Here is a 24,240-nt window from a genome sequence, read left to right as displayed (position 1 = left end):
ACTGACTTGATTAAATTCCAAACTCCAGGTGTAAGTATAGTCTCATTTATTTTCTGAGTGTTCCTCCACCGCACTTCATCAGCTGTCGATATTCGGTTAAAATCTCCTCTCTCGCCTTTTTCTTTTCTTTCCTTTTTTTTTTCCAACCTGGGTCTGAAAACTAGTGACGTCTGACGCAATAAGTGAAATACATTATGCACTGTCAGTTTCAGCTGATATTGAGAAACAGGACACACAACACATCATATCACTGTACACACGACTATCAACGACTTCTTATTACACGCTGTCCAGTATAATACATGGTGCACATTTCCAGCACAGATAAGTTACCCAGAGACACAATACTTCACTGTAAAATAAAAATACCAAAGATGTCGTACACACTGTCGAGGAAGTTTTTAAGCATTTTTCTATTTCTTCTCAGTGTTGTCTTCAAATTTTCTTGAGTTGACACAGACACTATACTCTTTTCACCTTAACTGTGTGTCCCAGATATTCGTCCCTTTGCGACTTATTTCACATGGCCTGATGGCAGAGAAAGGACGACAATAGAGCTCTAAGTCTTTTCACAGCACTTCTTCTTGACTAGCAGCATAATCTAGTGTTAGTCTATTGTTACAACTCACCATTTAAGATTGAGAGATGGCAATTTTAGGCCAAGTTAGAGTGAAAAGGATATAGTTCAGTCTAGATTAGGTAGGCTATTAACTTCTCGTGCGCTCTTCATTGATATTACATAAAACTTTCTCAGCTTTATATCCTCTGCATTTTAACATTTCAACATTGTCCTATTCAGTCACCCTTTTTACTTGTCTTTCGTCACGTCAGCCACCTTACTTCCGGAGTATAAAAATAATCATACCTCTTTGTACTTATGGACTAACTCCCCTATATTGTGTGCTGCAGCTCTTTATTAATCGACCCTATTATATATTTCACCTGGCTCTATTCCCATGGGCTCTAAAAGCTCCCTAGCACCTCTTCTTTAACAGCATATTTTTGTTAAGAGATTCGCGGAACACGATCGAAATGGTGTTCTCAAGCTTTCTGCCTCTTCAGACCGAGGGGGGAAGGGAGGTCTCCAGGGGTGAATACAAAGGTCTGGCTTGGGGGGAAAAAGTCCGCGGGCTAAAACGCCTGAAAGATATGAGTAACAAGAGAATACAATGATGCTGACAGTAAAAAAATCAAAATTGAGGTGCCAGGGACCTTCCTAATCCCACGCGAATGCTGCCCTGTGTGTTATCCATCTTGCAGTTTATGTACGTTCAAATCGCGTTGAACAGCACATGAACACACTCACAATTCACTACACCACACCGCACTGGGGGACTTGCGTTGCTATACCTCCTTTACACTAACCTGGCCCAGATTGTCGTCCTTTTGCAACTTTCACACAGCTCAGTGGGAGAAAAAGACAATGCTACAGCTCTGCATTCTCTCCACAGCAGTTCATCGTGACTAGTACGATATGCAAATGATAATCTATTGCTACAACTCCGCATTCAAGGTGGAGGTAGGGCAATTTTAGGCCAAGTTAAAGTAAAATGAGTATAATCACCAAAGATAGGGACACCACTTGGATGCCACTGTAACACTTTTCACACGACATAATCTTTCCAGTTTTACGTCCACTATAACAGTCTTACTTCCTATAATTTTTTTTTTTTTCAGCTTATTAGTGAGTGACAACAAGTGACGGGATCCTGTTTCCGTGAGCTGAGTTTCCTTGTTTACACTTACACGATGAGGATGATGGCACGGGTTAAGAGGTCAGGGTAATCATGAGTGGATGATGGTGGCCGCGGTGTTAATCCCTTTGTAAACAGAGATCAGAAAAATTCCTTCACTGTGGTACTCAGTGCAAAATCGCTGTAAACACTGACATTATTTATGATCACTGCGGCTGGTTCATGAGGATGGTACTGTCACTGATGCGGAGGAAATGATGGGAAATTTTGGACACTGATATTTGAATGAAGAAATTAATGTGAGCGGTAAAACGTAAAGCGAAAGGAAATGAAGAATAACAGTAGTAGGAAAGACAGAATATGTTCTCATACTATTGGACTGGAAGAGATATTAACACTGAAATACTTTTTTTTGGGGGGGGGGGGGAGTTGCCACTCATACTTTAATTTTTAGTTCTTTTGCAGTCTATATACTTACAATGAATTTTTTTTTTTTTTTTTTTTTAAACCAATAAACATGTATTTTCTTTCATGTAATATTTGGTGCTGTGATCCAAAAGAAAATGTCACCCCCAGTTCAAGGCAAAGGATCCGACACACACATATATATTTTTTGTTCTGGTAATCCGGTCAGATCCAAATGTGTAATGTAGTTCAGATCCAACTGTGGTAGGTAGTTATATTAGTCTAGCTATCTATTTACTGCCAGACGCCTTAATCCCGTAAGGGGTGGCCACAAACAAATCGCCTCCATGTCGCCCTGTCCCCCGCCATTTCACTGCCCTACTCCCAGCTCACACCCCCTTCTCTCATATACCTCTCCACTCCATTCCTCCATATCTTTGACCTCCCCCTCCCTCTCCACCTCACTCACATATATTTTCCTAGTCAGTCTCTCCCTCTCCATCCTCTTCATATGGCCATGGACTAATTTATTGGGCCGGTTTGATGGACATAGTTATAGAAATCCACCCTCGTCCCACATGTCCGATTGAGAGGGATTGGGGACGTGAGTGATGAAAAGTAAGGGAAGTCTATCAGGTAACGAGAAAGTCCCTGATTAGTCTTTTAGTTCGGTTCTAATGTGGTAGGAACCAACTAATTCTCTCTCTCTCTCTCTCTCCCAAACCAAAAATTCTCGGTGCTGGTTGGAACAGTATATTGGCACATTCCTTGACAGGCGTTGTTATTCAGGGACATCAGTGTAATGCCAGTCGATGTTACTGTGTTAAATCCGTCATATAACTCACATTTTTTTTTTTACATATTTCTCTGCTGTATGCTTGCTATTTCCAGTCGATTTCATTCACCTTAAGATTGAATTTTCGAAGATGTGTTGATTCTTTTATACGAGTTTCATTAAGCCCCACATTTCAAAACATCATCTCAAGTTGAATGGAATTGTTATGTGGTTGCAAGAGCAGCAGAGAAATATGCGTCGTGGGAGTGAAGGGGTGTTTGTTATTGGTTAATGGCAGAGACCACAGTGGCGGATATTGTCTCATCTCTGTCTACTTGAGGCTTGATGATCGTGAGGCAGGCTTGAGGGTTGAGGGCAGGTGTTGGCAGGAAAGGAACGTTGGTGGCAGACGACGGAATGTGGGTGTTGGTAAGGGAGGGAGGTGGACGCTGTGGTTGTGATGTCAGGAAAATAATGTTGGAAGTATAGGAGTGACGTCGGTGGTGTCAGTCCAAGGATAGTGGTGTTGGTGTCACGGAAGAAGTGGTGGCAGCAAATGAGTGACTTTGGTGGTGTCAAGAAGAAGCCGTGGAAGCCGATGAGTGACGTTGGTGTTGACAGACGACTCGGGGTGGTGGTGTGAGGGGGGTGGTTCAGCTGGCGCCAAGCACCAATACAATGACTGCCAGTACCAGCGTATGCGTCACCTGCTGCAGACTGACACTGCCGGAGTCTATCCTCTGTACCGCTGCTGTCTTGTCGCCTGTGCCGGGAGAGAGAAACACAACCATGTTCTATACGTGTATATATATATATATATATATATATATATATATATATATATATATATATATATATATATATATATATATATCCTCCAATCCTACATTGCCCCACGAGGAGCGTAGGAGCCCGGGGCTAGGCAGTTGGTACCGACATTTAAGATGAGTGACCAGCCTCACTCATCCCTGAGTGGCATTACGTGAGCAATCAACCCCAACCATCCCTTGGATATAAACCTTCACCGGCTCAATCCGATTGGAGCGCAATAATTACCCACTAAACCACCAGGCGCCAAAATTTGGTTATATGGTTACCACCCAGCGTAATAAATGGTTTCCTGGTGTTCAGGAAACCATTTGGCTTGTCACTCAGTGTAGAGTCACCCACAGGCAGAAGGAAGAGGAAAGAATGAAGGAAAGGAAGACAGAAGCGGGAGTGTAAAGTCACCCGTAGGCAGAAGGACAAGGAAAGAATGAAGGAAAGACAGAAGAGGATGGAAGGAAAGAAGGATGGAGGAGAGGAAAGGGCAGACACCCGACAGCAGCACTACATCGAGTGAGTGGATGGTGAGCGCCCCCACCTACCACTATATATATATATAAGATGAAGGGCAGGAAAAAAGACAAGGTAGCCTTAGTACCTACCTTCAGTAATAAAGACTCGTATGGCAGCAGGCTTGGTATTACGCGCACTGCATTTATAGCTGCCGGAATGGTAGTCCTGGGCCTCAGCTACCCTCAGACGACTGACGGGCCTCCCATCCTGCATGTCCAGCCTCACCTCGGGCCGGTCGTGCGCGTAGTTTAGGAGGCTGCCGTTGTGGTGCCACAGGATTTGTTGTGGTGGGGTCGGGCTCTGTAGGGGTGGGGAGAGAAAACAGTGTAATACCATGGGGGCTACAATTAAGTTAGGGGAAAAAATGTGCTTCGTTGTGGTTGGACTTGCCTTTGAGGAGTTAAGATCCAAAGGTAGAGTGGCTTCGTACCAGCACCAGATAGTTTTATACAGCTTAGGAGAGTCATTCCGATCTGGAGAGTTTACATACAGTATAGTCTTCATCAACCCCTTCACCACGAGACCCTTTGGACATCATACTGACCAAAGTGAATACACTGTGTGGAGGTAGGAAGCGTAAAAATAAGTCATTGTACTGAATAGGTTAATAAAATTGTCTGGTGTTTGGAGTGGAATTATGACACTAATTATATATCATCAACGTGGCCAGGTGGGAAGAGTGTTCGTCTCCTCATGGGTGTGCCCCTAATCCTGGGTTCAAACCAAAACAAGGCAGACATTTTAAAGTGGGTGTCTGTAGTATGTCCATTCAAATGCTTGTGTATGTTTTACGGATGATATATGCAGCTCCAGCAAATGCATAGCCTTTAAAGTACTTTGATTTTCACATGCACCTCTCCTCGAACACACCCCTCCCCATTTGCACTTCGTCAGCATGGGCAAAGGTAAATTCTGGCTATCACGCTTCCTCCGAGGACAAGGTGTGTCCTCAGTGAACTTGCTATAGACTGATACAGATAAAATTTGGATATCAGTCGGCCTCAGGTGATGAATAGTAGGTACAGTGTGAGTCTTCTTTTCCCTTGATACTGTTAAATGATTTTATTGATTTCAGAGAGGCTTGTAGTAGAGACGAACTAATTGATTATATGACCCCGCCATATCGGAAAATATATCTGAATCTAAAACCTGTAGGAAAAAGCAGGACAGAAATGCAAAATACCCCATAATAGTGAAGAGGTTGACCTAACTTATCAATTGACCTCGGTGGAGATATGGTCCTAAAACTGTCCTTATATGGGTACTGATTAACTTCACCTGCGCGCATCAGTTGACGTCATACAGGTCATGTAACCCGTGTACTAATTAACCTTGCCTGGATACTTTTAACCCCACCTCGTGTCACAGTAGTTGTTATGCCTTTTTATGCTCATATGTCCAGCTGACAATAGAGTAGGCAAAGGGTACACTGAGCAAGGGTTGGCGGGTTGCAGTCTTCCTATAATGCACGTAAAAAGGACAAGTGCACTGAAGCTTTACAAGGCCAGTATAACCCACTCCCTACTACATTGCTAATCTGGTTAATCGCTAAATATTAATCATGATCCTTGTTTCACTGACCATACAAACCGTGAGCTGTGAATCGTTTATTTTATTCGATAATCTCTGGACACTATCTGTCTATCTGTCTGTCTATTGACAGACGCCTTAATCCCGTAAGGAGTGGCACAAACAAACCGCCTCCATGTCGCTCTGTCCCCCGCCATTTCACTGCCCTGCTCCCAGCTCTCACACCCCCTCCCCTCTCATATACCTCTCGTCGCCATCCCTCCATCTCATCCTTGGCCTCTGAACACTAATGTCTATAAAATGATAATGAGGTACAGTCTCTTGGGTCATGGGAGGGTGCTGGAGGGGCAGTGGCTGGATACCCCCTGGTACTTTCTACGATAGGTTTCTTTTCATCTGACAAATATCCGTAGACTTTCTCCAGCTAGCGGATGGCCAAACGTTGCCAAATTGTAGGCTAAACTTGATCAGTAGCCAAGGAGAGTCATTCCTACTTCATATACAGGGCTTACTGAACTTCACGCAGCGACGACCTAATGTTCAAGTTGTGAGAGTGACAGTTCCGAGAGATGAACACAAGCCAGTTATTGTCAGTGGGTCCCCTGAGGCTCTAGTCCTCCCAGGCACAAGATATGGCCTAATGCACCTAACGTACAGAGCACCTTTACCTGTTTAATGACACAGGTAAGTACGATGGGAGAGCCGTGGTTGACGTGGTACTGTCCCTGTCCAGGTATGTATGCTTCCGGTATCACCACCTTCAGGTTGACGAACAGGGATATGATGCCCGTACCGGTGGACACGTGGCATTCGTACGTGCCCGAGTCCTTCATCTCCACAGACTTGATGTGCAGGGTCCAGTCTTGGGATCCAGGCACGTGCAGTACTGAGAAACGCTGGTCCAGGGTGTATAGCACGTCCGCCGATGTTAACACCCGCCAGTCCCTTCGCCGGATCCATGATATCTGTTGTTTGAGAGAGGGATGTTTTGGTTCCAGGGGTGAATTAGTACATAGTCACACCTGCTCTCATCAACCATAGTTTCTTCTCACACTGTCATTTTACCCTTGGCTGGAGGAAAGTTGCAGCCGAGACATCACACAGAATGAAGACCCAAGGTGGGACTTCCCCAGACATATTAACGATCCATGCCTTGTCGTAACCATGATCTGTTTATGCGTGACTAACTTGAGACTGGGAAGCTTTCTACTGTTTTTCTTTGTCCCTTCACCCAAAATTGGTAATAGCTATGGCAGTTTCCCCCCTCTAACCAGTAATTGTGTCTGACGAGAGAATGCAAGACAGGGAAAAATTCTAATATCGTTAAGCCTCCTGCAAACAGTATTCCTAGATACAGCAGGGAATCAATTGGAAAAACCAATTTGACGCTCACCCCTGTTGTCCAGTGTCATGGCGGATACTGAAAGCCTTGGTAGACTGCACGAGGAACAGCTTGCAATGAGGCTTACTCCTGCTGTCTTATAAACCCCTGAACTGCCAGCAATAGGTCTTCGTTCAGTGTGTATCCCTTGCTATAATATTCTTTCAGCCAAGGATAGGTATGAAGGGTGAATAGGAACTAGAATTTAGGAGTGTACAGATGATATATATGAAACACACACACACACACACACACACACACACACACACACACACACACACACACACACACACACACACACACACACACACACACACACACACACACACACAACCATATGTACCTCAGCTGCTTGTCCCTGGATGTGGGTGTCTTTTGCCTCACCAACTTACCTCGGGGCGTGCGTGCGTTACCTGTCCATACCTCACCTTCCTACAACCTGCCTGTCTCACCTGCTTATCCCCTTGTGTACCTTTACCTCACCTGTCAGTTACGTTTTTAAATCTGCCTCACCTAACACTGCCTAATTAACCTATCCCCATTTATACCATTGTTAACCTGTCTGCCTCACCTGCCTATCCCAGTTACACCTGAGCCTCACCTGCCTATCCCAGTTACATCTGTGCCTCACCTGCCTATCCCAGTTACACCTGTGCCTCACCTGCCTATCCCAGTTACACCTGTGCCTCACCTGCCTATCCCAGTTACACCTGTGCCTCACCTGCCTATCCCAGCTACACCTGAGCTCACCTGCCTATCCCAGTCCACACACCTGTCTCACTGCCTCACTCACCTGTCTATCGCCGAGGTGCCCCACACGGCAGGGTAGGAAGGCTTGTCCCCCGATCTGTGCCGTCACGTTGGTTACCGTGTTGTTGACGGCGATGGCATGGGGGGGAAGACCGCCCCCTCCGTAGTTCAGCCACCACCGTTGTCCCCCGTCACCCCCCCTCTGCCCACGCCCCCCCACCACATACTGATTGGTTACGCCACCACTGGGTTGTCTCGTGGCCACCAGACTGCTGAGAATACAAGATGTTCTCTTTATAAGTTAGCGACGAAGAGAAGAAAAGGAGAAGAAGGGGAAAAAGAAGAAAAAAAGATGATGAAAGAGAGGAAAAAGAAGAGGAGGAGGAGGAGGAAGGGAAAGAAGAGGAAGAAAAAGAACACGATGAGGAAAAAGAAGATTGGGAAAAAGAAGAAGTAGAAGAAGAAGAGGGAAATTGATGATTATGATGATGATTTTGCACTCTGACTCCGACAAAATCCTCAGTCACTTTTTTTTTTCTTTACTCATACTAATGTCTTCACCCTTCTCCTCTTGTCTACATACAACTCTCTTTTCTGACCGTCCACATCCTCCATTCCTCTACCTCCCATTCACGCTTTCTTCTCTTCTACAGCTCGTCTCATCTTTCCACTCCAACACATTGTTCCTTTCATCCTCTTACATCTTCTCTTCGCCTCACAAATTACATGACATTATGCACACATTTCATTTGTGAATATCTTACATGTGCCTTCCACCTCCCCCGTCTGCTCTCATCTTCCCAATCGCATCTCCACTACTGTCCTGTATTCAGCCTTTTTTCTTCCTCCTCCAGTCTTTCTACTTCCTCCTCCAGTCTTTCTACTTTCTTTATAGGAACTTCTTCCTCTGCGCAGGTCCGGTGGGTAAAAATAGGTCGATGGGAATATAGGTCCAAGGGAGAAAGCAAACCCATGTGCGTAAAATTGGTCCATGGAGAAGAGTCGAAAGGGAGAAGATGGGTTCATGGAGGAAATAGGTCCATGGTGGAGAAAAGTTTATAGGGGAAATAGGTTCATGGGAAAAACAGACCCCTGGAGAATGTCCATATGAAGAAAAGGTGCGTGAGGAAAATTTGGTCCATATGGAAGGTATCCCCATTGAAAAAATGCTCTATGAGTTAAAATAGGTCGGGGGGGGAATCCATCTTGGAAATATTTCCAAAGGGAAATAGGTCCATGGGGCGGAATTCGTTTCTGCAGGAACAGGTCCCTTGGGAAATTAGGTGGATGATGGGTTGACACCTGGGGTGTAACTGGAGACGGTTTTACGGTACGTGTTAGCATGTGTTATATCAGCATGGATTGCATAAACACCACACGAGAAAACAATTGTGCTGGAGAGGAGCACCTTCATGTGGTGGCACTGATATGACCTGGTGGTGGAGCTGCTCGTTAATCAAACAACCCTCAACTCCTGCCTTATCCCTCGAAAGGAGGGAGGCAAGTCCAGCCTGCAGTCACCCTGGGACTGAATCTGGGGTTACAACTACCACAAAATTATATCATAAACCCAGATACAGAAATAAGGTAGTAAGGAAGAGGTGCCAGAAAGCCCTCTTATCCAGCGAGAATACCACCCTAAAATATCGCAGCTTTTACCAAGTATTTAGTGTCGTAAACTGCGTGAAGGATCCAGCCCGTAATAAATTGTCGAAAATTGCTTCACCTTTATGGTTGAGCGAGTGAGGTTTTCTGCCGGTACGAACCAGCCTGAGCTACACAAGAGCATTGCTATATCTCCTCTAAGTTCCCCTTTGTCCTGTGCAGTGGGAGGTTGTCCTTATGAAAAGGCCTGTCTGTTCTCCCGCAGTAGCTTTCATTTATGCGTATTTCCCTGCACATATATGCATCATGGGAAAGTTGAAGGATTGGACAAGTAAATGGATTTGAATGTATCACTGCCTGAGGAAAACAAGTCAGTGAAAGATATTTTTCTTGCACTGCCATTGTCAGAGTTTGTTCAGTTTAGGTTTAGATAAGTAAAAATGTCTGTTCAGATATGGCGGTGGGTGATAAACCCATGCAAGGAAGGAGGCCTAGCAACAAAATATCACAACGTACTACAGTTATTCTCTGGCGTGAGGCTCGCTTGAGTCTACAAATTTCTGCCAGAAATTTGAAAGAAAATTACTTGAGACTCCTGGGTAGTGTGTCTGTGAGGATAGTCAGGTATATGTTACATGTCAACTTTGGAAATCAGATTAACCAAACCTGAGCTGAAGACACAGAAACTGACAGTCGGAGATATATCCTTCACCGATTGTTTTGCCTTCTGTACAGATGTGGTATGCGATGTCTGTTCAGTTTCTTCCTCGCCCATAATATATTCAGACGCAGGTAAATGAAAGTAAAACAAAGGCAATGACAGGAAAAAAGTCGGGCCCTGCCATAAGAACAACCCCACACTTAGCAGGACAGAGAGGAAGCTTGGCTGGATACTCTGCCCCCTTTGTGTACCTCGTGTTGCTTAGTGTTGCCGGATATACACAAGCCTCGGGTGTGGGGACGTGGTGGTCAAGTGGTTGGATAAATGGTCTATTATCTAAAAGAGCTCGAGGTTGATTTCAGGCTGGGATAGGGAATAATTCAGTGTTTTTAGGTTTCATTAAGAACAGGCGTTACTTATCATCCGCTAGACCCACCAACGTATCATAATAACGCCCACGTTAATACCATCACACTATCCTGAATGGGACAGCCTTATCATGTACTACATTCAGTACTGGTGATGGGGATTAGTGCCAAACTTGTGACATGTGAAGGTGTTTGGGGGTATTGGAGTACTTCTGGGTCTCAGGGGACAGGCTGTCAAATCTACACACACACACACACACACACACACACACACACACACACACACACACACACACACACACACACACACACAGGACCAAAACGGAGTAGGGTGTGATGAAGCGAGATTTAACAACCATGATGCGTTTGGCCCCTAAGTCAATAATACTTTAACACAGTAATAAGCAAATTTCCTATATATCGCTGTGGAAGGCAATGTACAAAGAGGACTTACTGAGCTGGCAATTAGGGTACTACCTTGCCTCTGAATTAAGCGTTGATGTGTGAGGTTTAGCTGTAAAGGTATATTAGTTAAATGATAGAATTGTGCATGGTAATATAGTTTCTTGTGTCATCATCATCATCATCATCATCATCTCAGTCAACATCATCATCATCATCACCTCAGTCAACATCACAGTCACCATCATCATTACCATCTCAGTCAACATCATCACCATCATCACCTCAATCATCGTCGTCATCATCATCATCATCTCAGTCAACATCATCCTCATCATCTCAATCAACATCATCATCATCACCTCAATCATCATCGTCATCGTCATCATCATCATCATCATCATCATCAACTCATGAAGCCAACCAGTCCAAACACAAATAATTATTTCATTGTGTACTCAAATAGTTTACCATCATCATCATCATCATCATTATCATCATCATAATCATCTCAGTAAGCAAACCATCCCAAACTGTGTATTGGTATATTTTTATCCTCCTCCTCCTCCTCCTCCTCTACCTTCTCCTCCTCCTTCTCCTCCTCCTCCTCATCATCATCATCATCAGCTCACGACACGAACCAAACCGGACCCACCCGTAAAGAGAGTTGTCTGGAACGTGACTGTTGGGCTGGACGAAGTGGGCGTAGTCGTGGGCGTGGTGGTGGTAGTGGTGGGCGGGGTCGTTGAGTCTGTGGTCGTGGTGTCGTAGTCGTCTGTGTCGCCCGGGATCACCTGAGGACGACCGTATATCGAGTCGTATTATTATCTTCACTACGACTGCATACTATTCTATTCCCCCTTCACTCTAACTTGGCCTAAAATTGCCGTCTCTCCATCTTGAATCCTGAGCTGTGGCAAGAGATTTGACACTAGAATATGGTGCTAGTCACGAAGAAGTGCTATGGAAAGGATGTAGAGCCAAAACACTGTCTTTTTCTGCCATTGAGCTTACGTGACATAAACTGCAAGAGGACGAAAATCTGGGCCAGGTTAAGGTAAAACACACACACACACACACACACACACACACACACACACACACACACACACACACACACACACACACACAAACGAACAATAACTAAAGATAAAGTGAGCAAAGACTTTTGAAACCCAGTCTAGCTATTTTTGTACCTCAGCAGACCTTTCAGAGTGTTATGAAAGACTTTTATAATTGTTCGACAAAAAACTGGGGCGATATTTTTGGCCACAACTGTTCTTGGTATTTGTAAACAGTTCTATCAAGCTTAAAGGGGAGGATATGTGAGTGAGGTGGAGAGGGCGAGAGGGAGGGGGAGGCCAAGGATGAGGTGTAGGGATGAAGTGGAGAGGTGTATGAGAGAGGAGGGTGTGAGCCGGGTGCAGGGCAGTGAAATAGCGGGGGACAGGGCGACAAGGAGACGATTTGTTTGTGACCATCCCTTACAGGATTAAGGCGTCTGGCAATAGATAGATAGAATATGACTTCAGTAACCTCTTCACATCTGGGATATGGTTTAGGATTTAATAAAGATGTCTGGAGATAGAAACAACAAATACAAAGATAAATATGAATGAATAAATAAATATATATGTCACTGGATTGTAGGAATTAGATCTGACTTTCATAAGCTCGTATTTCGATGGTTAAGAAAGCTCCCTAACACCTTTTCCCTAGCGATTTATGTTTGGATATAGATGGTTAATATCCTCTCATTCAAAGTTTCCCTGTGCTGAAAAAAAATCGTCTGGAAATAGCAAGATGAAAGTGGAAATTACCTCACGAGATGAAGGAATGAACCTGTCTCGTCTCTATAGTTCTTTTGCCTTTACTTGGCCTAGGTATTCGTCCTTTTGTGGCTGACTTCATGTAGCTCAGTGACAGAAAAAGACAGTGTTTTGACTCTACATATTTTCCATGGCACTTCTTCATGACTAGTATCACATTCTAGTATTATCTATTCTTACAGCTCAGCATTCAAAATGGAAAGATGGCAGTTTTAAACCTTTTTTTAACAACAGAGGAAGGAAAAACAAACGAATAAAAAAAATAATCCACACACCAGATTACAGGTGTCCTCCATTCATAAAATAATCTGTAACAGTTGGACTTGAACAACTGTAGGTTGAAGTTTGGGGGGACACAACTCCGGGCAAGCGAGTTCTAAAGAGATGCAGTTGGGAAATAAAAGAATTCTGATAAGCAGTTCTGCAATATGACAGTTTGACGTTCCAGTCATGAGCGCTACCAGATGCCCGTGTAGCACGTGGTAAGGCGTGGAGGGGTGGCACAATGGATGCAACTTCGTCTGAGCATTTGCCGTATAAGTATCTGTAAAATAATGCAAGGGAGGCAACAGTCCTTCATACATGTAGGGGAGGTCGTTCATTTGTAATTGGTAGGTTATTAATAATTCTAACAGCTGTGTTCTGAATTTTGTCCAGTTGTTATGGTGCAACTTCTCCACATCCATTCCACAAGGGTGAGCAATATTCCAGCTGAGAGCGCACATGAAGTTACGGATTCTGTACTATAATCCAATTTATTTTGTTTTTTTGAGGCGGTTTTAATAAGTGATCTAACATGAGAGGGTCAGCTGAGGGCACTGTTAGAGTAAAGGGGGTGTAGTCACGAAATCTTTCCTAAGTGAAGAAAATCGTCTGGCAGTAGCAGAGATAACTGTTATAATTCACCATAGGCCAGGAGTGTGTGTGTGTGTGTGTGTGTGTGTGTGTGTGAGAGAGAGAGAGAGAGAGAGAGACTGATTAGGTCTTTTCAGGCTTCAATCAGACGATTTCACTCATCTATCTGGGAGGGACTGACAAGAAACACTAATATATTTAAATCATGCTCAGACGATTTTATATGGCTGTGTGACTGACCATGAATCTTATCTGTTTCATTTAGACTAACTCGATTCCATTTTATTAATCATGACGAAAAGGACTGCGGGAAAGGACTGACTGTGGATATTGAAGGGACTGACTGTGGATATTGAAAGGACTGACTGTGGATATTGAAGGGACTGACTGTGGATATTGAAGGGACTGACTGTGGATATTGAAGGGACTGACTGTGGATATTGTAGGGACTGACTGTGGATATTGAAGGGACTGACTGTGGATATTGAAGGGACTGACTGTGGATATTGAAGGGACTGACTGTGGATATTGAAAGGACTGACTGTGGATATTGAAGGGACTGACTATGGATATTGTAGGGACTGACTATGGATATTGAAGGGACTGACTGTGGATATTGAAGGGACTGACTGTGGATATTGAAAGGACTGACTGTGGATATTGAAGGGACTGACTGTGGATATTGTAGGGACTGACTGTGGATATTGAAGGGACTGACTGTGGATATTGAAAGGACTGACTGTGGATATTGAAGGGACTGACTGTGGATATTGAAGGGACTGACTGTGGATATTGAAGGGACTGACTATGGATATTGTAGGGACTGACTGTGGATATTGAAAGGACTGACTGTGGATATTGAAGGGACTGACTGTGGATATTGAAGGGACTGACTGTGGATATTGAAGGGACTGACTGTGGATATTGAAGGGACTGACTGTGGATAATGTAGGGACTGACTGTGGATATTGAAAGGACTGACTGTGGATATTGAAGGGACTGACTGTGGATATTGAAGGGTCTGACTGTGGATATTGAAGGGACTGACTGTGGATATTGAAGGGACTGACTGTGGATATTGAAAGGACTGACTGTGGATATTGAAAGGACTGACTGTGGATATTGAAGGGACTGACTGGATATTGAAAGGACTGACTGTGGATATTGAAAGGACTGACTGTGGATATTGAAAGGACAAGACTGTGGATATTGTAGGGACTGACTGTGGATATTGTAGGGACTGACTGTGGATATTGAAGGGACTGACTGGATATTGAAGGGACTGACTGGATATTGAAGGGACTGACTGGATATTGAAGGGACTGACTGGATATTGAAGGGACTAACTGGATATTGAAGGGACTGACTGGATATTGAAAGGACTGACTGGATATTGAAGGGACTGACTGTGGATATTGAAAGGACTGACTGTGGATATTGAAAGGACTGACTGTGGATATTGAAAGGACTGACTGTGGATATTGAGAGGACTGACTGTGGATGTTGAAAGGACTGACTGGATATTGAGAGGACTGGCTGTGGATATTGAAGGGACTGACTGTGGATATTGAAAGGACTGACTGGATATTGAAAGGACTGACTGTGGATATTGAAAGGACTGACTGTGGATATTGAAAGGACTGACTGTGGATATTGAAAGGACTGACTGTGGATATTGAAGGGACTGACTGTGGATATTGAAAGGACTGACTGTGGATATTGAAAGGACTGACTGTGGATATTGAAAGGACTGACTGTGGATATTGAAAGGACTGACTGGATATTGAAGGGACTGACTGTGGATATTGAAGGGACTGACTGTGGATATTGAAAGGACTGACTGGATATTGAAAGGACTGACTGTGGATATTGAAAGGACTGACTGGATATTGAAAGGACTGACTGGATATTGAAGGGACTGACTGTGGATATTGAAGGGACTGACTGTGGATATTGAAGGGACTGACTGTGGATATTGAAGGGACTGACTGTGAATATTGAAGGGACTGACTGGATATAGAAGGGACTGACTGTGGATATTGAAGGGACTGACTGTGGATATAGAAGGGACTGACTGTGGATATTGAAGGGACTGACTGTGGATATTGAGGGGACTGACTGGATATTGAAGGGACTGACTGTGGATATTGTAGGGGATATTATTTTATTTATTCATTTATTTATATATTTTTTTAGTGTGATGAGAGACTCACCTTGAGTGTGAAGTGTGAGGGAAGGCAGAACACACGTTAACACCACCACTAGTCTGGTCCCGGAGTTCATCTTTCTGTGGGGAAGAAGAAGTGGGTTAGTTAATGTGTAAAGAAGGTGATGATGAGTTGTGATGATGATGGTAATGATGATGATGATGGTTATGATGATGATGAGTTGTGATGATGATAGTAATAATGATGATGATGGTTGTGATGATGATGATGATGGATTGTGATGATGATGGTAATAATGATGATGATGATTATGATGATGATGATGATGATGATGGATTGTGATGATGATAGTAATGATGATGGTGATGAAACTAATGAACATTCTGTATCATTTCAGGCTGGTGATGATGGGCAACACTCTTACTGCTAAAGAACTCAGGTATTTTTACTTATCGTATTGGTCCTCGGAGACATATCTTAACTCACTCTAGCCTGTCCTAACCTAATGTTATTCGTCTATCCTAATTCGGGCCAATTCTTCACCTGGCCTTGTTAATTTTACCAACCTTAATCTAGCGTAATGTATTCTGATTCCTCTCTCCTAACCTATTCTGATTCATTTATCATAGGCTGGATTAGTCTCATTCATCTGTCTATCTATCTGTCTATCTATTGCCAGACGCCTTAATCCCGTAAGGGGTGGCCACAAACAAATCGCCTCCATGTCGCCCTGTCCCCCGCCGTTTCATTGCCCTGCTCCCAGCTAACACCCCCCTTCTCTCAAGTACCTCTCCACTCCATCCCTCCATCTCATCCTTGGCCTCCCTCTCCCTTTTCCCCCCTCCACCTCACTCACATACACTCTCCTCGTCAGTCTCTCACTCTCTATTCATCACTTAATTTATCTCGACCTGGTATGTTTAATTGCCCATAGCTTTATCTAATATAGCGACCCAGTTTTACCTAATTCATCTCTTTTAACATAGCCTAATCTACCCTAATTTCTATCTCCATCTGTCTGTTGCCAAATGCCTTAATCCCGTAAGGGGTGGCCACAAATAGAATGCCTCCACGTCGCCCTGTCCTCGGCCATTTGCCTGCCTTTCCTGCCACTCACACCCCTCTCACATATCTGTCCACTCCACTCCACTATCTCATACTTGGTCTATCCCCCTCCACCTCACTCACATACACCCTTCTAGTCACTCTCTCACCTCATTCTTGGTCTCCCCCCCCCTCCTCCTCTCCCCTCCACCATATTCACATACTCTTCTAGTCAGTCTCTCATCATTCCACATTACCAGATCATCTCAGAGTATATATTTTTTCTGGCATACTGTTTCTTTTTCAACTATGAAAGTTCATCTCCTAACCCAGCCGAGTAGTCTATTTCCTGATTTGACCAAACCTCATCTATAACCTGGGCTAATTGATCACTGCTAGCCTGGTCTGTCACCTCTCCTAATTAGCCTAATATAACCTAATTCACATCTGACCTAGCGCAGTTACTTTCATAATTATACCTAGCAATACCTAACACATCTAACGTAACCTAAATCCTCCCTCCAGACTTAGCCTAATCTAACTTTATCTCCGTAATCTAAATCCTTCTCCAGACCTAACCTAATCTAACTCTACCTCCCCTAACCCAGCCTAATCCGACCCCTCCTAATCTGATATAACCTCAGCCGGTCTTATCTGACGTTACCTGGATTAAATAAATTGGGAAATATCACCTTTAATTAAGCAGCCAGGTATAATGCAGTAGCCTTCAGCATGAAAGAAAAAAAACAGTGTTTATAATTACCTGGAAAGAGAGAGAGAGAGAGAGAGAGAGAGAGTAGTGCACGCAATTATACGGGATATTGGGTTAAGAATTGCATAACACGCGTATGAGAGAGAGAGAGAGAGAAAGAGAGTAAGTGTGAGTGAGTGAATGAGCGAGCGTGCGTGCGTGCTTGCGAGAGAGAGAGAGAGAGAGAGAGAGAGAGAGAGAGAGAGAGAGTGAGTGTGTGTGTGTGGGGGGGGGAGGTAATGACAGTATAGTGTATATGTTAACCCGGTATGAGTCACTGTGTGTGTGTGTGTGTGTGTGTGTGTGTGTGTGTGAGAGAGAGAGAGAGAGAGAGAGAGAGAGAGAGTTAGTTATACACGTGTTCACCAATGTTTATGCTGTTTACCCTCAAAGGACTAAATCGTTTGATGTGGATAAATTACAGGAAATGTTTAAATATATGTGTGTATAATTCCTTTCAGATCTGGCAGCCATGACGTGTTTCACCCATTCACGCCGAGGATGTATTGTCTCTTATAATTTCTAGACATTCTTATTCACCCAAGGATAGAATTGGGGTCTTTACGTCTTTTCCTGAGCGATTTATTTTGCTTCTTACCCCTTATTAGCCGTTCGCTTCTCATCCTCCTCCAGACTTTCTTATTTGCCCAAGGAGAGAATTGGGGTCGTTACGTCTTTTCCTGAGCGATTTATTTTGCTTCTTACACATTATTGGCCTTCCTCTTCTTACCATCCTCCAGACTCTTATTTGCCCAAGGATAGATTCGTGCCCCTAACGTCTTTTCCTGAGCGATTTATTTTGCATATTACACTTCATTGTCCTCTTCTGTGTTATATAAATCCCAGTAATATCGCCATACCCTGCATAAATAGAAAGGATATTAATCAATCATATCCAAAAATAAATCGCTAAGGAAGAGGTGCTAGGGAGCCTCCTAAAGCAACGAGATCACGGACCCACGACGCCTTGGCTGGAATTCTCGTCAGGTAAGGAAGCTCCCTAACACCTCTTCCTTAGCGATTTGTTTTTGGAAACGGCTGACTAATATCGTTTTGTGTGTTAATTTTGCAGAGTATGGTGATATTAGAATGATTTAAGTAATACAGAAGATGACGGCAAGGTGTAATAAATAAAATAAATCGCTTACGAAAAGGTGTTAGGGAGCTTCCTTTATCCGTCAAGTTAATTCAGGGATGGTAAAGAGTAATAAGCAAAATAAATCGTTTAGGAGGAGGTGTTAGGGAGCTTTCTTAACCGACAAATTAGATCAGGATGGTAAAGAGTAATAAGCAAAATAAATCGCCTAGGAAGAGGTGTTAGGGAGCTTCCTTAACCGACTAAAGTTAATTCAGGATAATAAGGAATAATAAGCAAAATAAATCGCTTAGGAAGAGGTGTTAGGGGACTTCCTTGATCTGACAAGTTGACTCAGGATGGTAAGGAGTAATAAGCAAAATAAATCGCTTAGGAAAAGGTGTTAGGGAGCTTCCACGACAAGTCAGTTCACCCATAGCAAGAATTGGATTTCTGGGTGTAGGCTTCCGTAGACTTTTGCGGATATTTTGGGGGAAAAGTGAGAATTAGAAGAATGCATTGTTTGCCTAAATCGTCCCCTTGTAGTCGATACTCATTTGTCTTGAACCTTTGCCACCTCTCTCTCTCTCTCTCTCTCTCTCTCACACACACACACACACACACACACACACACACACACACACACACACACACACACACAAAGCCTAACCTTAATCCACATAATCCCTCTGGCTGAATCCGCCACTAATACAGATGACCGCTAATCCGGGCTTGGGAGTCTCTTTAATCCGGATACCTCGCTAATCCGGAATGTTGCTAATCCGGCAAATGAGGGATTGATGCGGTGTTTTGTTGGTTAATGCCCAGGATTATATGTTGGGCGTAGGAGGGTCTCAGGGAAAGAGGTTTATGGAGAGAGAGAGAGAGAGAGAGAGAGAGAGAGAGAGAGAGAGAGAGAGAGATCCGTAGTGAAAGTGAAAAAAATCAGTCAGCAGTAACAAAAAAAGATCATGTAGAGAGAGAGAGAGAGGTCCAAAAATATATTTAAAAAAAAAATCAATAGAAAAGAAAAGAGAATCACGCTCATCATCATCATCATCCATTCTCACATCACAAATATTAGCTTTTTAAGTACCCAATACATTCATTTATTTATTTATTTATTTATTTCTTGGCTGGGGGGTTTGCTACGATGCAGATATAGTTATGCATATTAACAAGGAACATTATATATTTATGAATTGTTATCAAACTTTACCTCGTCCCTGTTAACAAGCATTTTATCCAGTTCGTCTCTCGTTGACCATCAAGTATTGTGTACGGAGCAGAGGGTGACCGAGTTGTAACGGCGCTGAGGGAGTGATGGTGGTGGCAGTGGGGGTTGTGGAGGGGTGTGAATAAGGTAGTGGTTATGGTGGTGTGGTGGTGGCGGGGTGTGGTGTTGGAGGTGTTGTGATTGAGGTATTGGTGGTGGTAGTGGGGGTTGTGGAGGGGTGTGAATAAGGTGGTGGTGGTGGTGGTGGCTGGGTGGGGTGTGGTGATGGGGGTGTTGTGATTGAGGTGGTGGTGGTGGTGGTGGCGTGGTGTGGTGATGGGGGTGTTGTGATTGAGGTGGTGATGGTGGTGGTGGGAAATTATTGTTGTGGTTGTAGTGATGATAGTGTTGGTAGTCGGAATGGTGGTGGTAACTGTGAAGGTGTTAGTTAGGAATGTGGTGGTGGTAGTGATGGTGATGGTAGTGAAGATGATGGCGATAGTAGTGGAGATGATACAGTTAGTGTGGATGGTATAGTGGTCGTGGTCCTGGTGTTGGTAGTGAGGATGATGATGATGATGGTGTTGGTAGTGAGCATGGTGGAGATGGTGTTGGTAGTAGTCGTATGTTGGTAGTGACGATGGCAGTGGTGATAGTAATGGAATAAGGATGGTGGTAGTGGTGATGGTGTTGGTAGTGAGGATGGTGATTATATTGGTAGTGAAGATGGTGGTGATGGCGATAGTGTTAGAAGGAGATGGTGGTAATGGTAGTGAGGATGATTACATGGTGGTCCAGTGGCGTTGGTAGTGAGGATGGTGATGGTAGTAATGGTGTCGGTAGTGAGGAGGTGATGAAGGTTGTAATGAAGTGTGTGGTGAGGACGTGTTGGTAGTGAGAAAGGTGGTGGTGGTAGTGGTGATGGTGTAAATAGTGATGATGGTGGTGGTGGTGGTAATGGTGTTGGTAGTTAGGATGGTGGTGATAGTGGTGATGGTGTTAGTGGTGAGGATAGTGCTGGTGTTACAAATGAGAGTTGAGAGTGACAGCAGTGGTGGTGATGATGATGTTGAGGATGGTGGTGATGGTGTTGATAGTGATGTTAGTGGTAGTGGTAATGATGGTGGTAGTGAGGATGGTAGGAGCGGTGTTCGATGGTGTTGGTAGTGAGGATGGGTATGATACTGAGGATGATGGTGGTGACAGTGGGGATGGTGGTTATGGTGCTGAGAGTGAAGATGGTCGTGTCAGTGATGGTTACAGTGACGATGCTGGCCATGATAGTGAGTATGGTGATAGTGTTGGCAGTGAGGGTAGTGGCGGTGAGGATGGTGATGTTGGTAGTGATGGTGTTGGTAGTGAAGAGACTCACTCCCATATCTAAAACTCATCTTATATACTCTACCCACGGCGCCGTATTCTAATTGTGGAGAAGGGCAAGTTCCACCATATATAAACAAACCAAGTACAAGACGTAATCTACAGTATACATAACTTAAAGAGCTATGTTTTCTGCTGCCAGAGCGTCATACAGCCTTGAGTCAGCCAAATAAAAATACTCAGTCTATACTTTTCATGCATCGCTGCTAAATAGAAAGAGGGATGGAAGAGAGGAGGTGGGAGAGAGGAGGAGGAACAGCATCCCATTTTCCCTCACTGCCGCCCATGAGATGCTGACCCCTCTAGTCTCCTGCTGACTGGCCCGTCCACTGCCTGCTGTTGGCGAAGGGTTGCTGAAGGGTGCCAAGTATAGGCGTGTGTGTGTGTGTGTGTGTGTGTGGAGAGAGAGAGAGAGAGAGAGAGAGAGAGAGAGAGAGAGGCAAGCAGGCAGGAAGGGAGGCAGGCTCCTGGGGGCTGCAAAGGGTAATGTAAAAACATGATCACAAGAGACAGCAAGTCCCTTGGTGCAACATAAACTGTAGTTATGTGTGTGGCTGTCTGGCTGCAGCGTGGTGCCGTGTGCCAGGCTGCCTCACACACGTCCGGTATATATTTTTTAATCACTAACTTCAAGATAAAGATTCTTCTAGGCTTAACCCCTGGGAGGTCCGGAAATAAATTCATCGGGCAGTTGTAACAGTTAAAAAAAAGTTGATATCTTTATGGGAGATTAAATAAACCACTTCACTCCAATGATAGTGCCACACCAACAGGGGCGGCCACAGGCAGCGTGATCCAGTCATTAACTCACGAAGCTGGTATCGTTTTAGGCCTCATTAGGTGCGTGTTGAAGGGTTGGATAGTAGCGGTGTGTCTGGGATGCGTCTGGGGCGTATGTATGAGAACAGTAGGAACAAACTGAACCATGATTGATACGGTTGGAGAGCGGGGGTTGCGGCTATCTCTGGCGTCCTTTGTCATGTTTACTTTATTCTTTGCTGCCCCGGGCGATGTTGTTGGTATTCGGATGATGTGTGGCAGTGAAGGGGTTGATGAAGGCCATATCTATCTCCATATCTAAATGTCAGTCTAAGTCCAATCGAATTACCTGGAGATATTTTTAATGAGGTGATAAATACGCTGTTAAACTGGGGGGGTTGGGGAAATTATCATTATTGTCAGTATCATTATTCTCACCTAAAATCTTCATCTTATAATTAACCTCACGTGGGGTTTAAGACGTCAGGTGACTTTAATTGGCTTTTGAAAACTGCAGGTGTGAGGATAACAGCTTCAGTATTATGAGGCTTTGTTACAAACACACACACACACACACACACACACACACACACACACACACACACACACACACACACACACACACACACACACACACACACACACACACACACACACACACACACACACACACACACACCTGAACTGTGTGTGTGTGTGTGTGTGTGTGTTGTTGTTGTTGTCTTTTTTGCACACGTGTTCTTACATCAAGGTTTTGCACAGTGAGACTTATTGAAGATTCATGGCGACACCCTGACTGAGGAGGGGAGTATAGGCTAGTATAGCTGGTGTAGGTGGGTGGGTGGTGTAAGTGAGCAGCTGGTGCTGGTAGGCAGGTGGTGCACGGGGGAAGGTGCAGTGTAGATAAGAAGTTGGTGTACCGGTACCTCTGATCAGATGGCGGGGAAAAAAAAAAACTATAGTATTACAAATATTGAGTAGGAAGATAAGTGGGAGGAGGGGAAAATGAGATACGTAGCCGTGACTGTGGAAGTGATGCTTGTTTTGGTGATGATAGTGGTAGGGAAACAATGGCAGTCATGTTTGTGGTAAAGTGACATTTTTTTTACGTAGGGGAAAAAAATGTAGTTTGGGATATGCCACTAGGAATGTCCGCACCACGAGAAGGCAAACAGTAACAGACCTTCATCTTCCTTTCATCGTCTGGTGCTGACTGAAAGAGAATACTAGAGTTTCCCCAGTCATGAGAGGGTTAACAGAAAACGATTGTACCCTATTATATGCACCGCCAAAGTGTTCAGACAAGTATTCATTGTTGTGGGATGTAGTATTATTGTTGGAAAGTAAAGAGTGATGAGCCTTTGTCAGTACGCGTTTCAACTGTAATTGTGTCCAAATCTGTGTGTGTGTGTGTGTGTGTGTGTGTGTGTGTGTGTGTGTGTGTGTGTGTGTGTGTGTGTGTGTAAAATACCGGTACCGGTAGTCCTTATGTATATATCTATCAGTCTTTATCTTTCTCTATCTATCTGTACACACACACACACACACACACACACACACACACACACACACACACACACACACACACACAACCTCTACAACATTTCTACAGCCCTTTTTTGTGATAGAGGCAGACTAAAATACGTCATGGTACTGAAGGGGTTACGGGGCTAGTCCAGTGAGGCGGAACTGACTAGCCAAACTGCAGTGATCGATGTGGCCTGACCGCATGTGGTGGTGGAGGGAAAAAAACAGCGGCTATTTCCCCCTGGCGGGTTACGTAGCATCGCCAGGCCCCGGTAATTACACTCTGATAAATTGGTGATTGAGATAATGACTTTATTTGCACTGATTAAATGCTTTACTCTCTTGACTTATGTTTGTCTTTTTTTATCTTTATTTTAGTTTTTGTACTAGGATTAGCTTTCTCTCTCTCTCTCTCTCTCTCTCTCTCTCTCTCTCAAGACGATTTTATTCAGCTTAAGAGGGGCCTTTCGAAGTGGAGGTGTGTGTGTGTGTGTGTGTGTGTGTGTGTGTGTGAGAGAGAGAGAGAGAGAGAGGAAAGGCTACACAGCATCGCCAGTTCACGGAAATTCCCATTTCGTAATTTGCTGGCTGGATAAATGGCTCTCTTTACACGGTTATCAATACGTTACCCCCACGGCCAGGTGTGACGCCAAAGGTCCGTGCGTCACATCTGCTGTTGTGGCCCTAGACTCACCTGCATGTGAACCCATCTGTTAACTTTTTTGTG

At 44.2% G+C, this 24,240-nt stretch overlaps 1 protein-coding gene across 1 annotated transcript; it reads right to left on the bottom strand.

The window, feature by feature from the left end:
* Positions 1-3,527: 3,527 nt before the first annotated feature.
* LOC145395311 (zwei Ig domain protein zig-8-like) lies at positions 3,528-15,876 on the bottom strand. Its single transcript, XM_080268988.1, has 6 exons — positions 15,807-15,876; positions 11,565-11,703; positions 7,917-8,145; positions 6,411-6,707; positions 4,302-4,512; positions 3,528-3,637 (listed from the first exon to the last, which is right to left on the bottom strand). Exons 1-6 carry the CDS (start codon positions 15,874-15,876, stop codon positions 3,528-3,530), a joined length of 1,056 nt encoding a protein of 351 aa, XP_080125114.1.
* Positions 15,877-24,240: the final 8,364 nt, after the last annotated feature.

Source organism: Coenobita brevimanus, chromosome 30 (assembly GCF_032717465.1).
Source record: "Coenobita brevimanus isolate Jiangsu-jjx chromosome 30, ASM3271746v2, whole genome shotgun sequence".
NCBI lineage: Eukaryota > Metazoa > Arthropoda > Malacostraca > Decapoda > Coenobitidae > Coenobita > Coenobita brevimanus.
Note: the sequence above shows the minus strand (reverse complement) of the source record. Positions and strands in the feature narration are given on the sequence as shown.

Excerpts from the sequence above, each read along its gene's own strand:
- LOC145395311 (XM_080268988.1), bottom strand. The coding sequence starts at position 15,876 with ATGAACTCCGGGACCAGACTAGTGGTGGTGTTAACGTGTGTTCTGCCT. Across the intron at positions 4,513-6,410 it reads TTACCTGTGTCATTAAACAG|AGCCCGACCCCACCACAACA; the intron begins GTAAAGGTGCTC and ends CCACCCCTACAG. Across the intron at positions 3,638-4,301 it reads ACGAGTCTTTATTACTGAAG|GCGACAAGACAGCAGCGGTA; the intron begins GTAGGTACTAAG and ends CTCCCGGCACAG.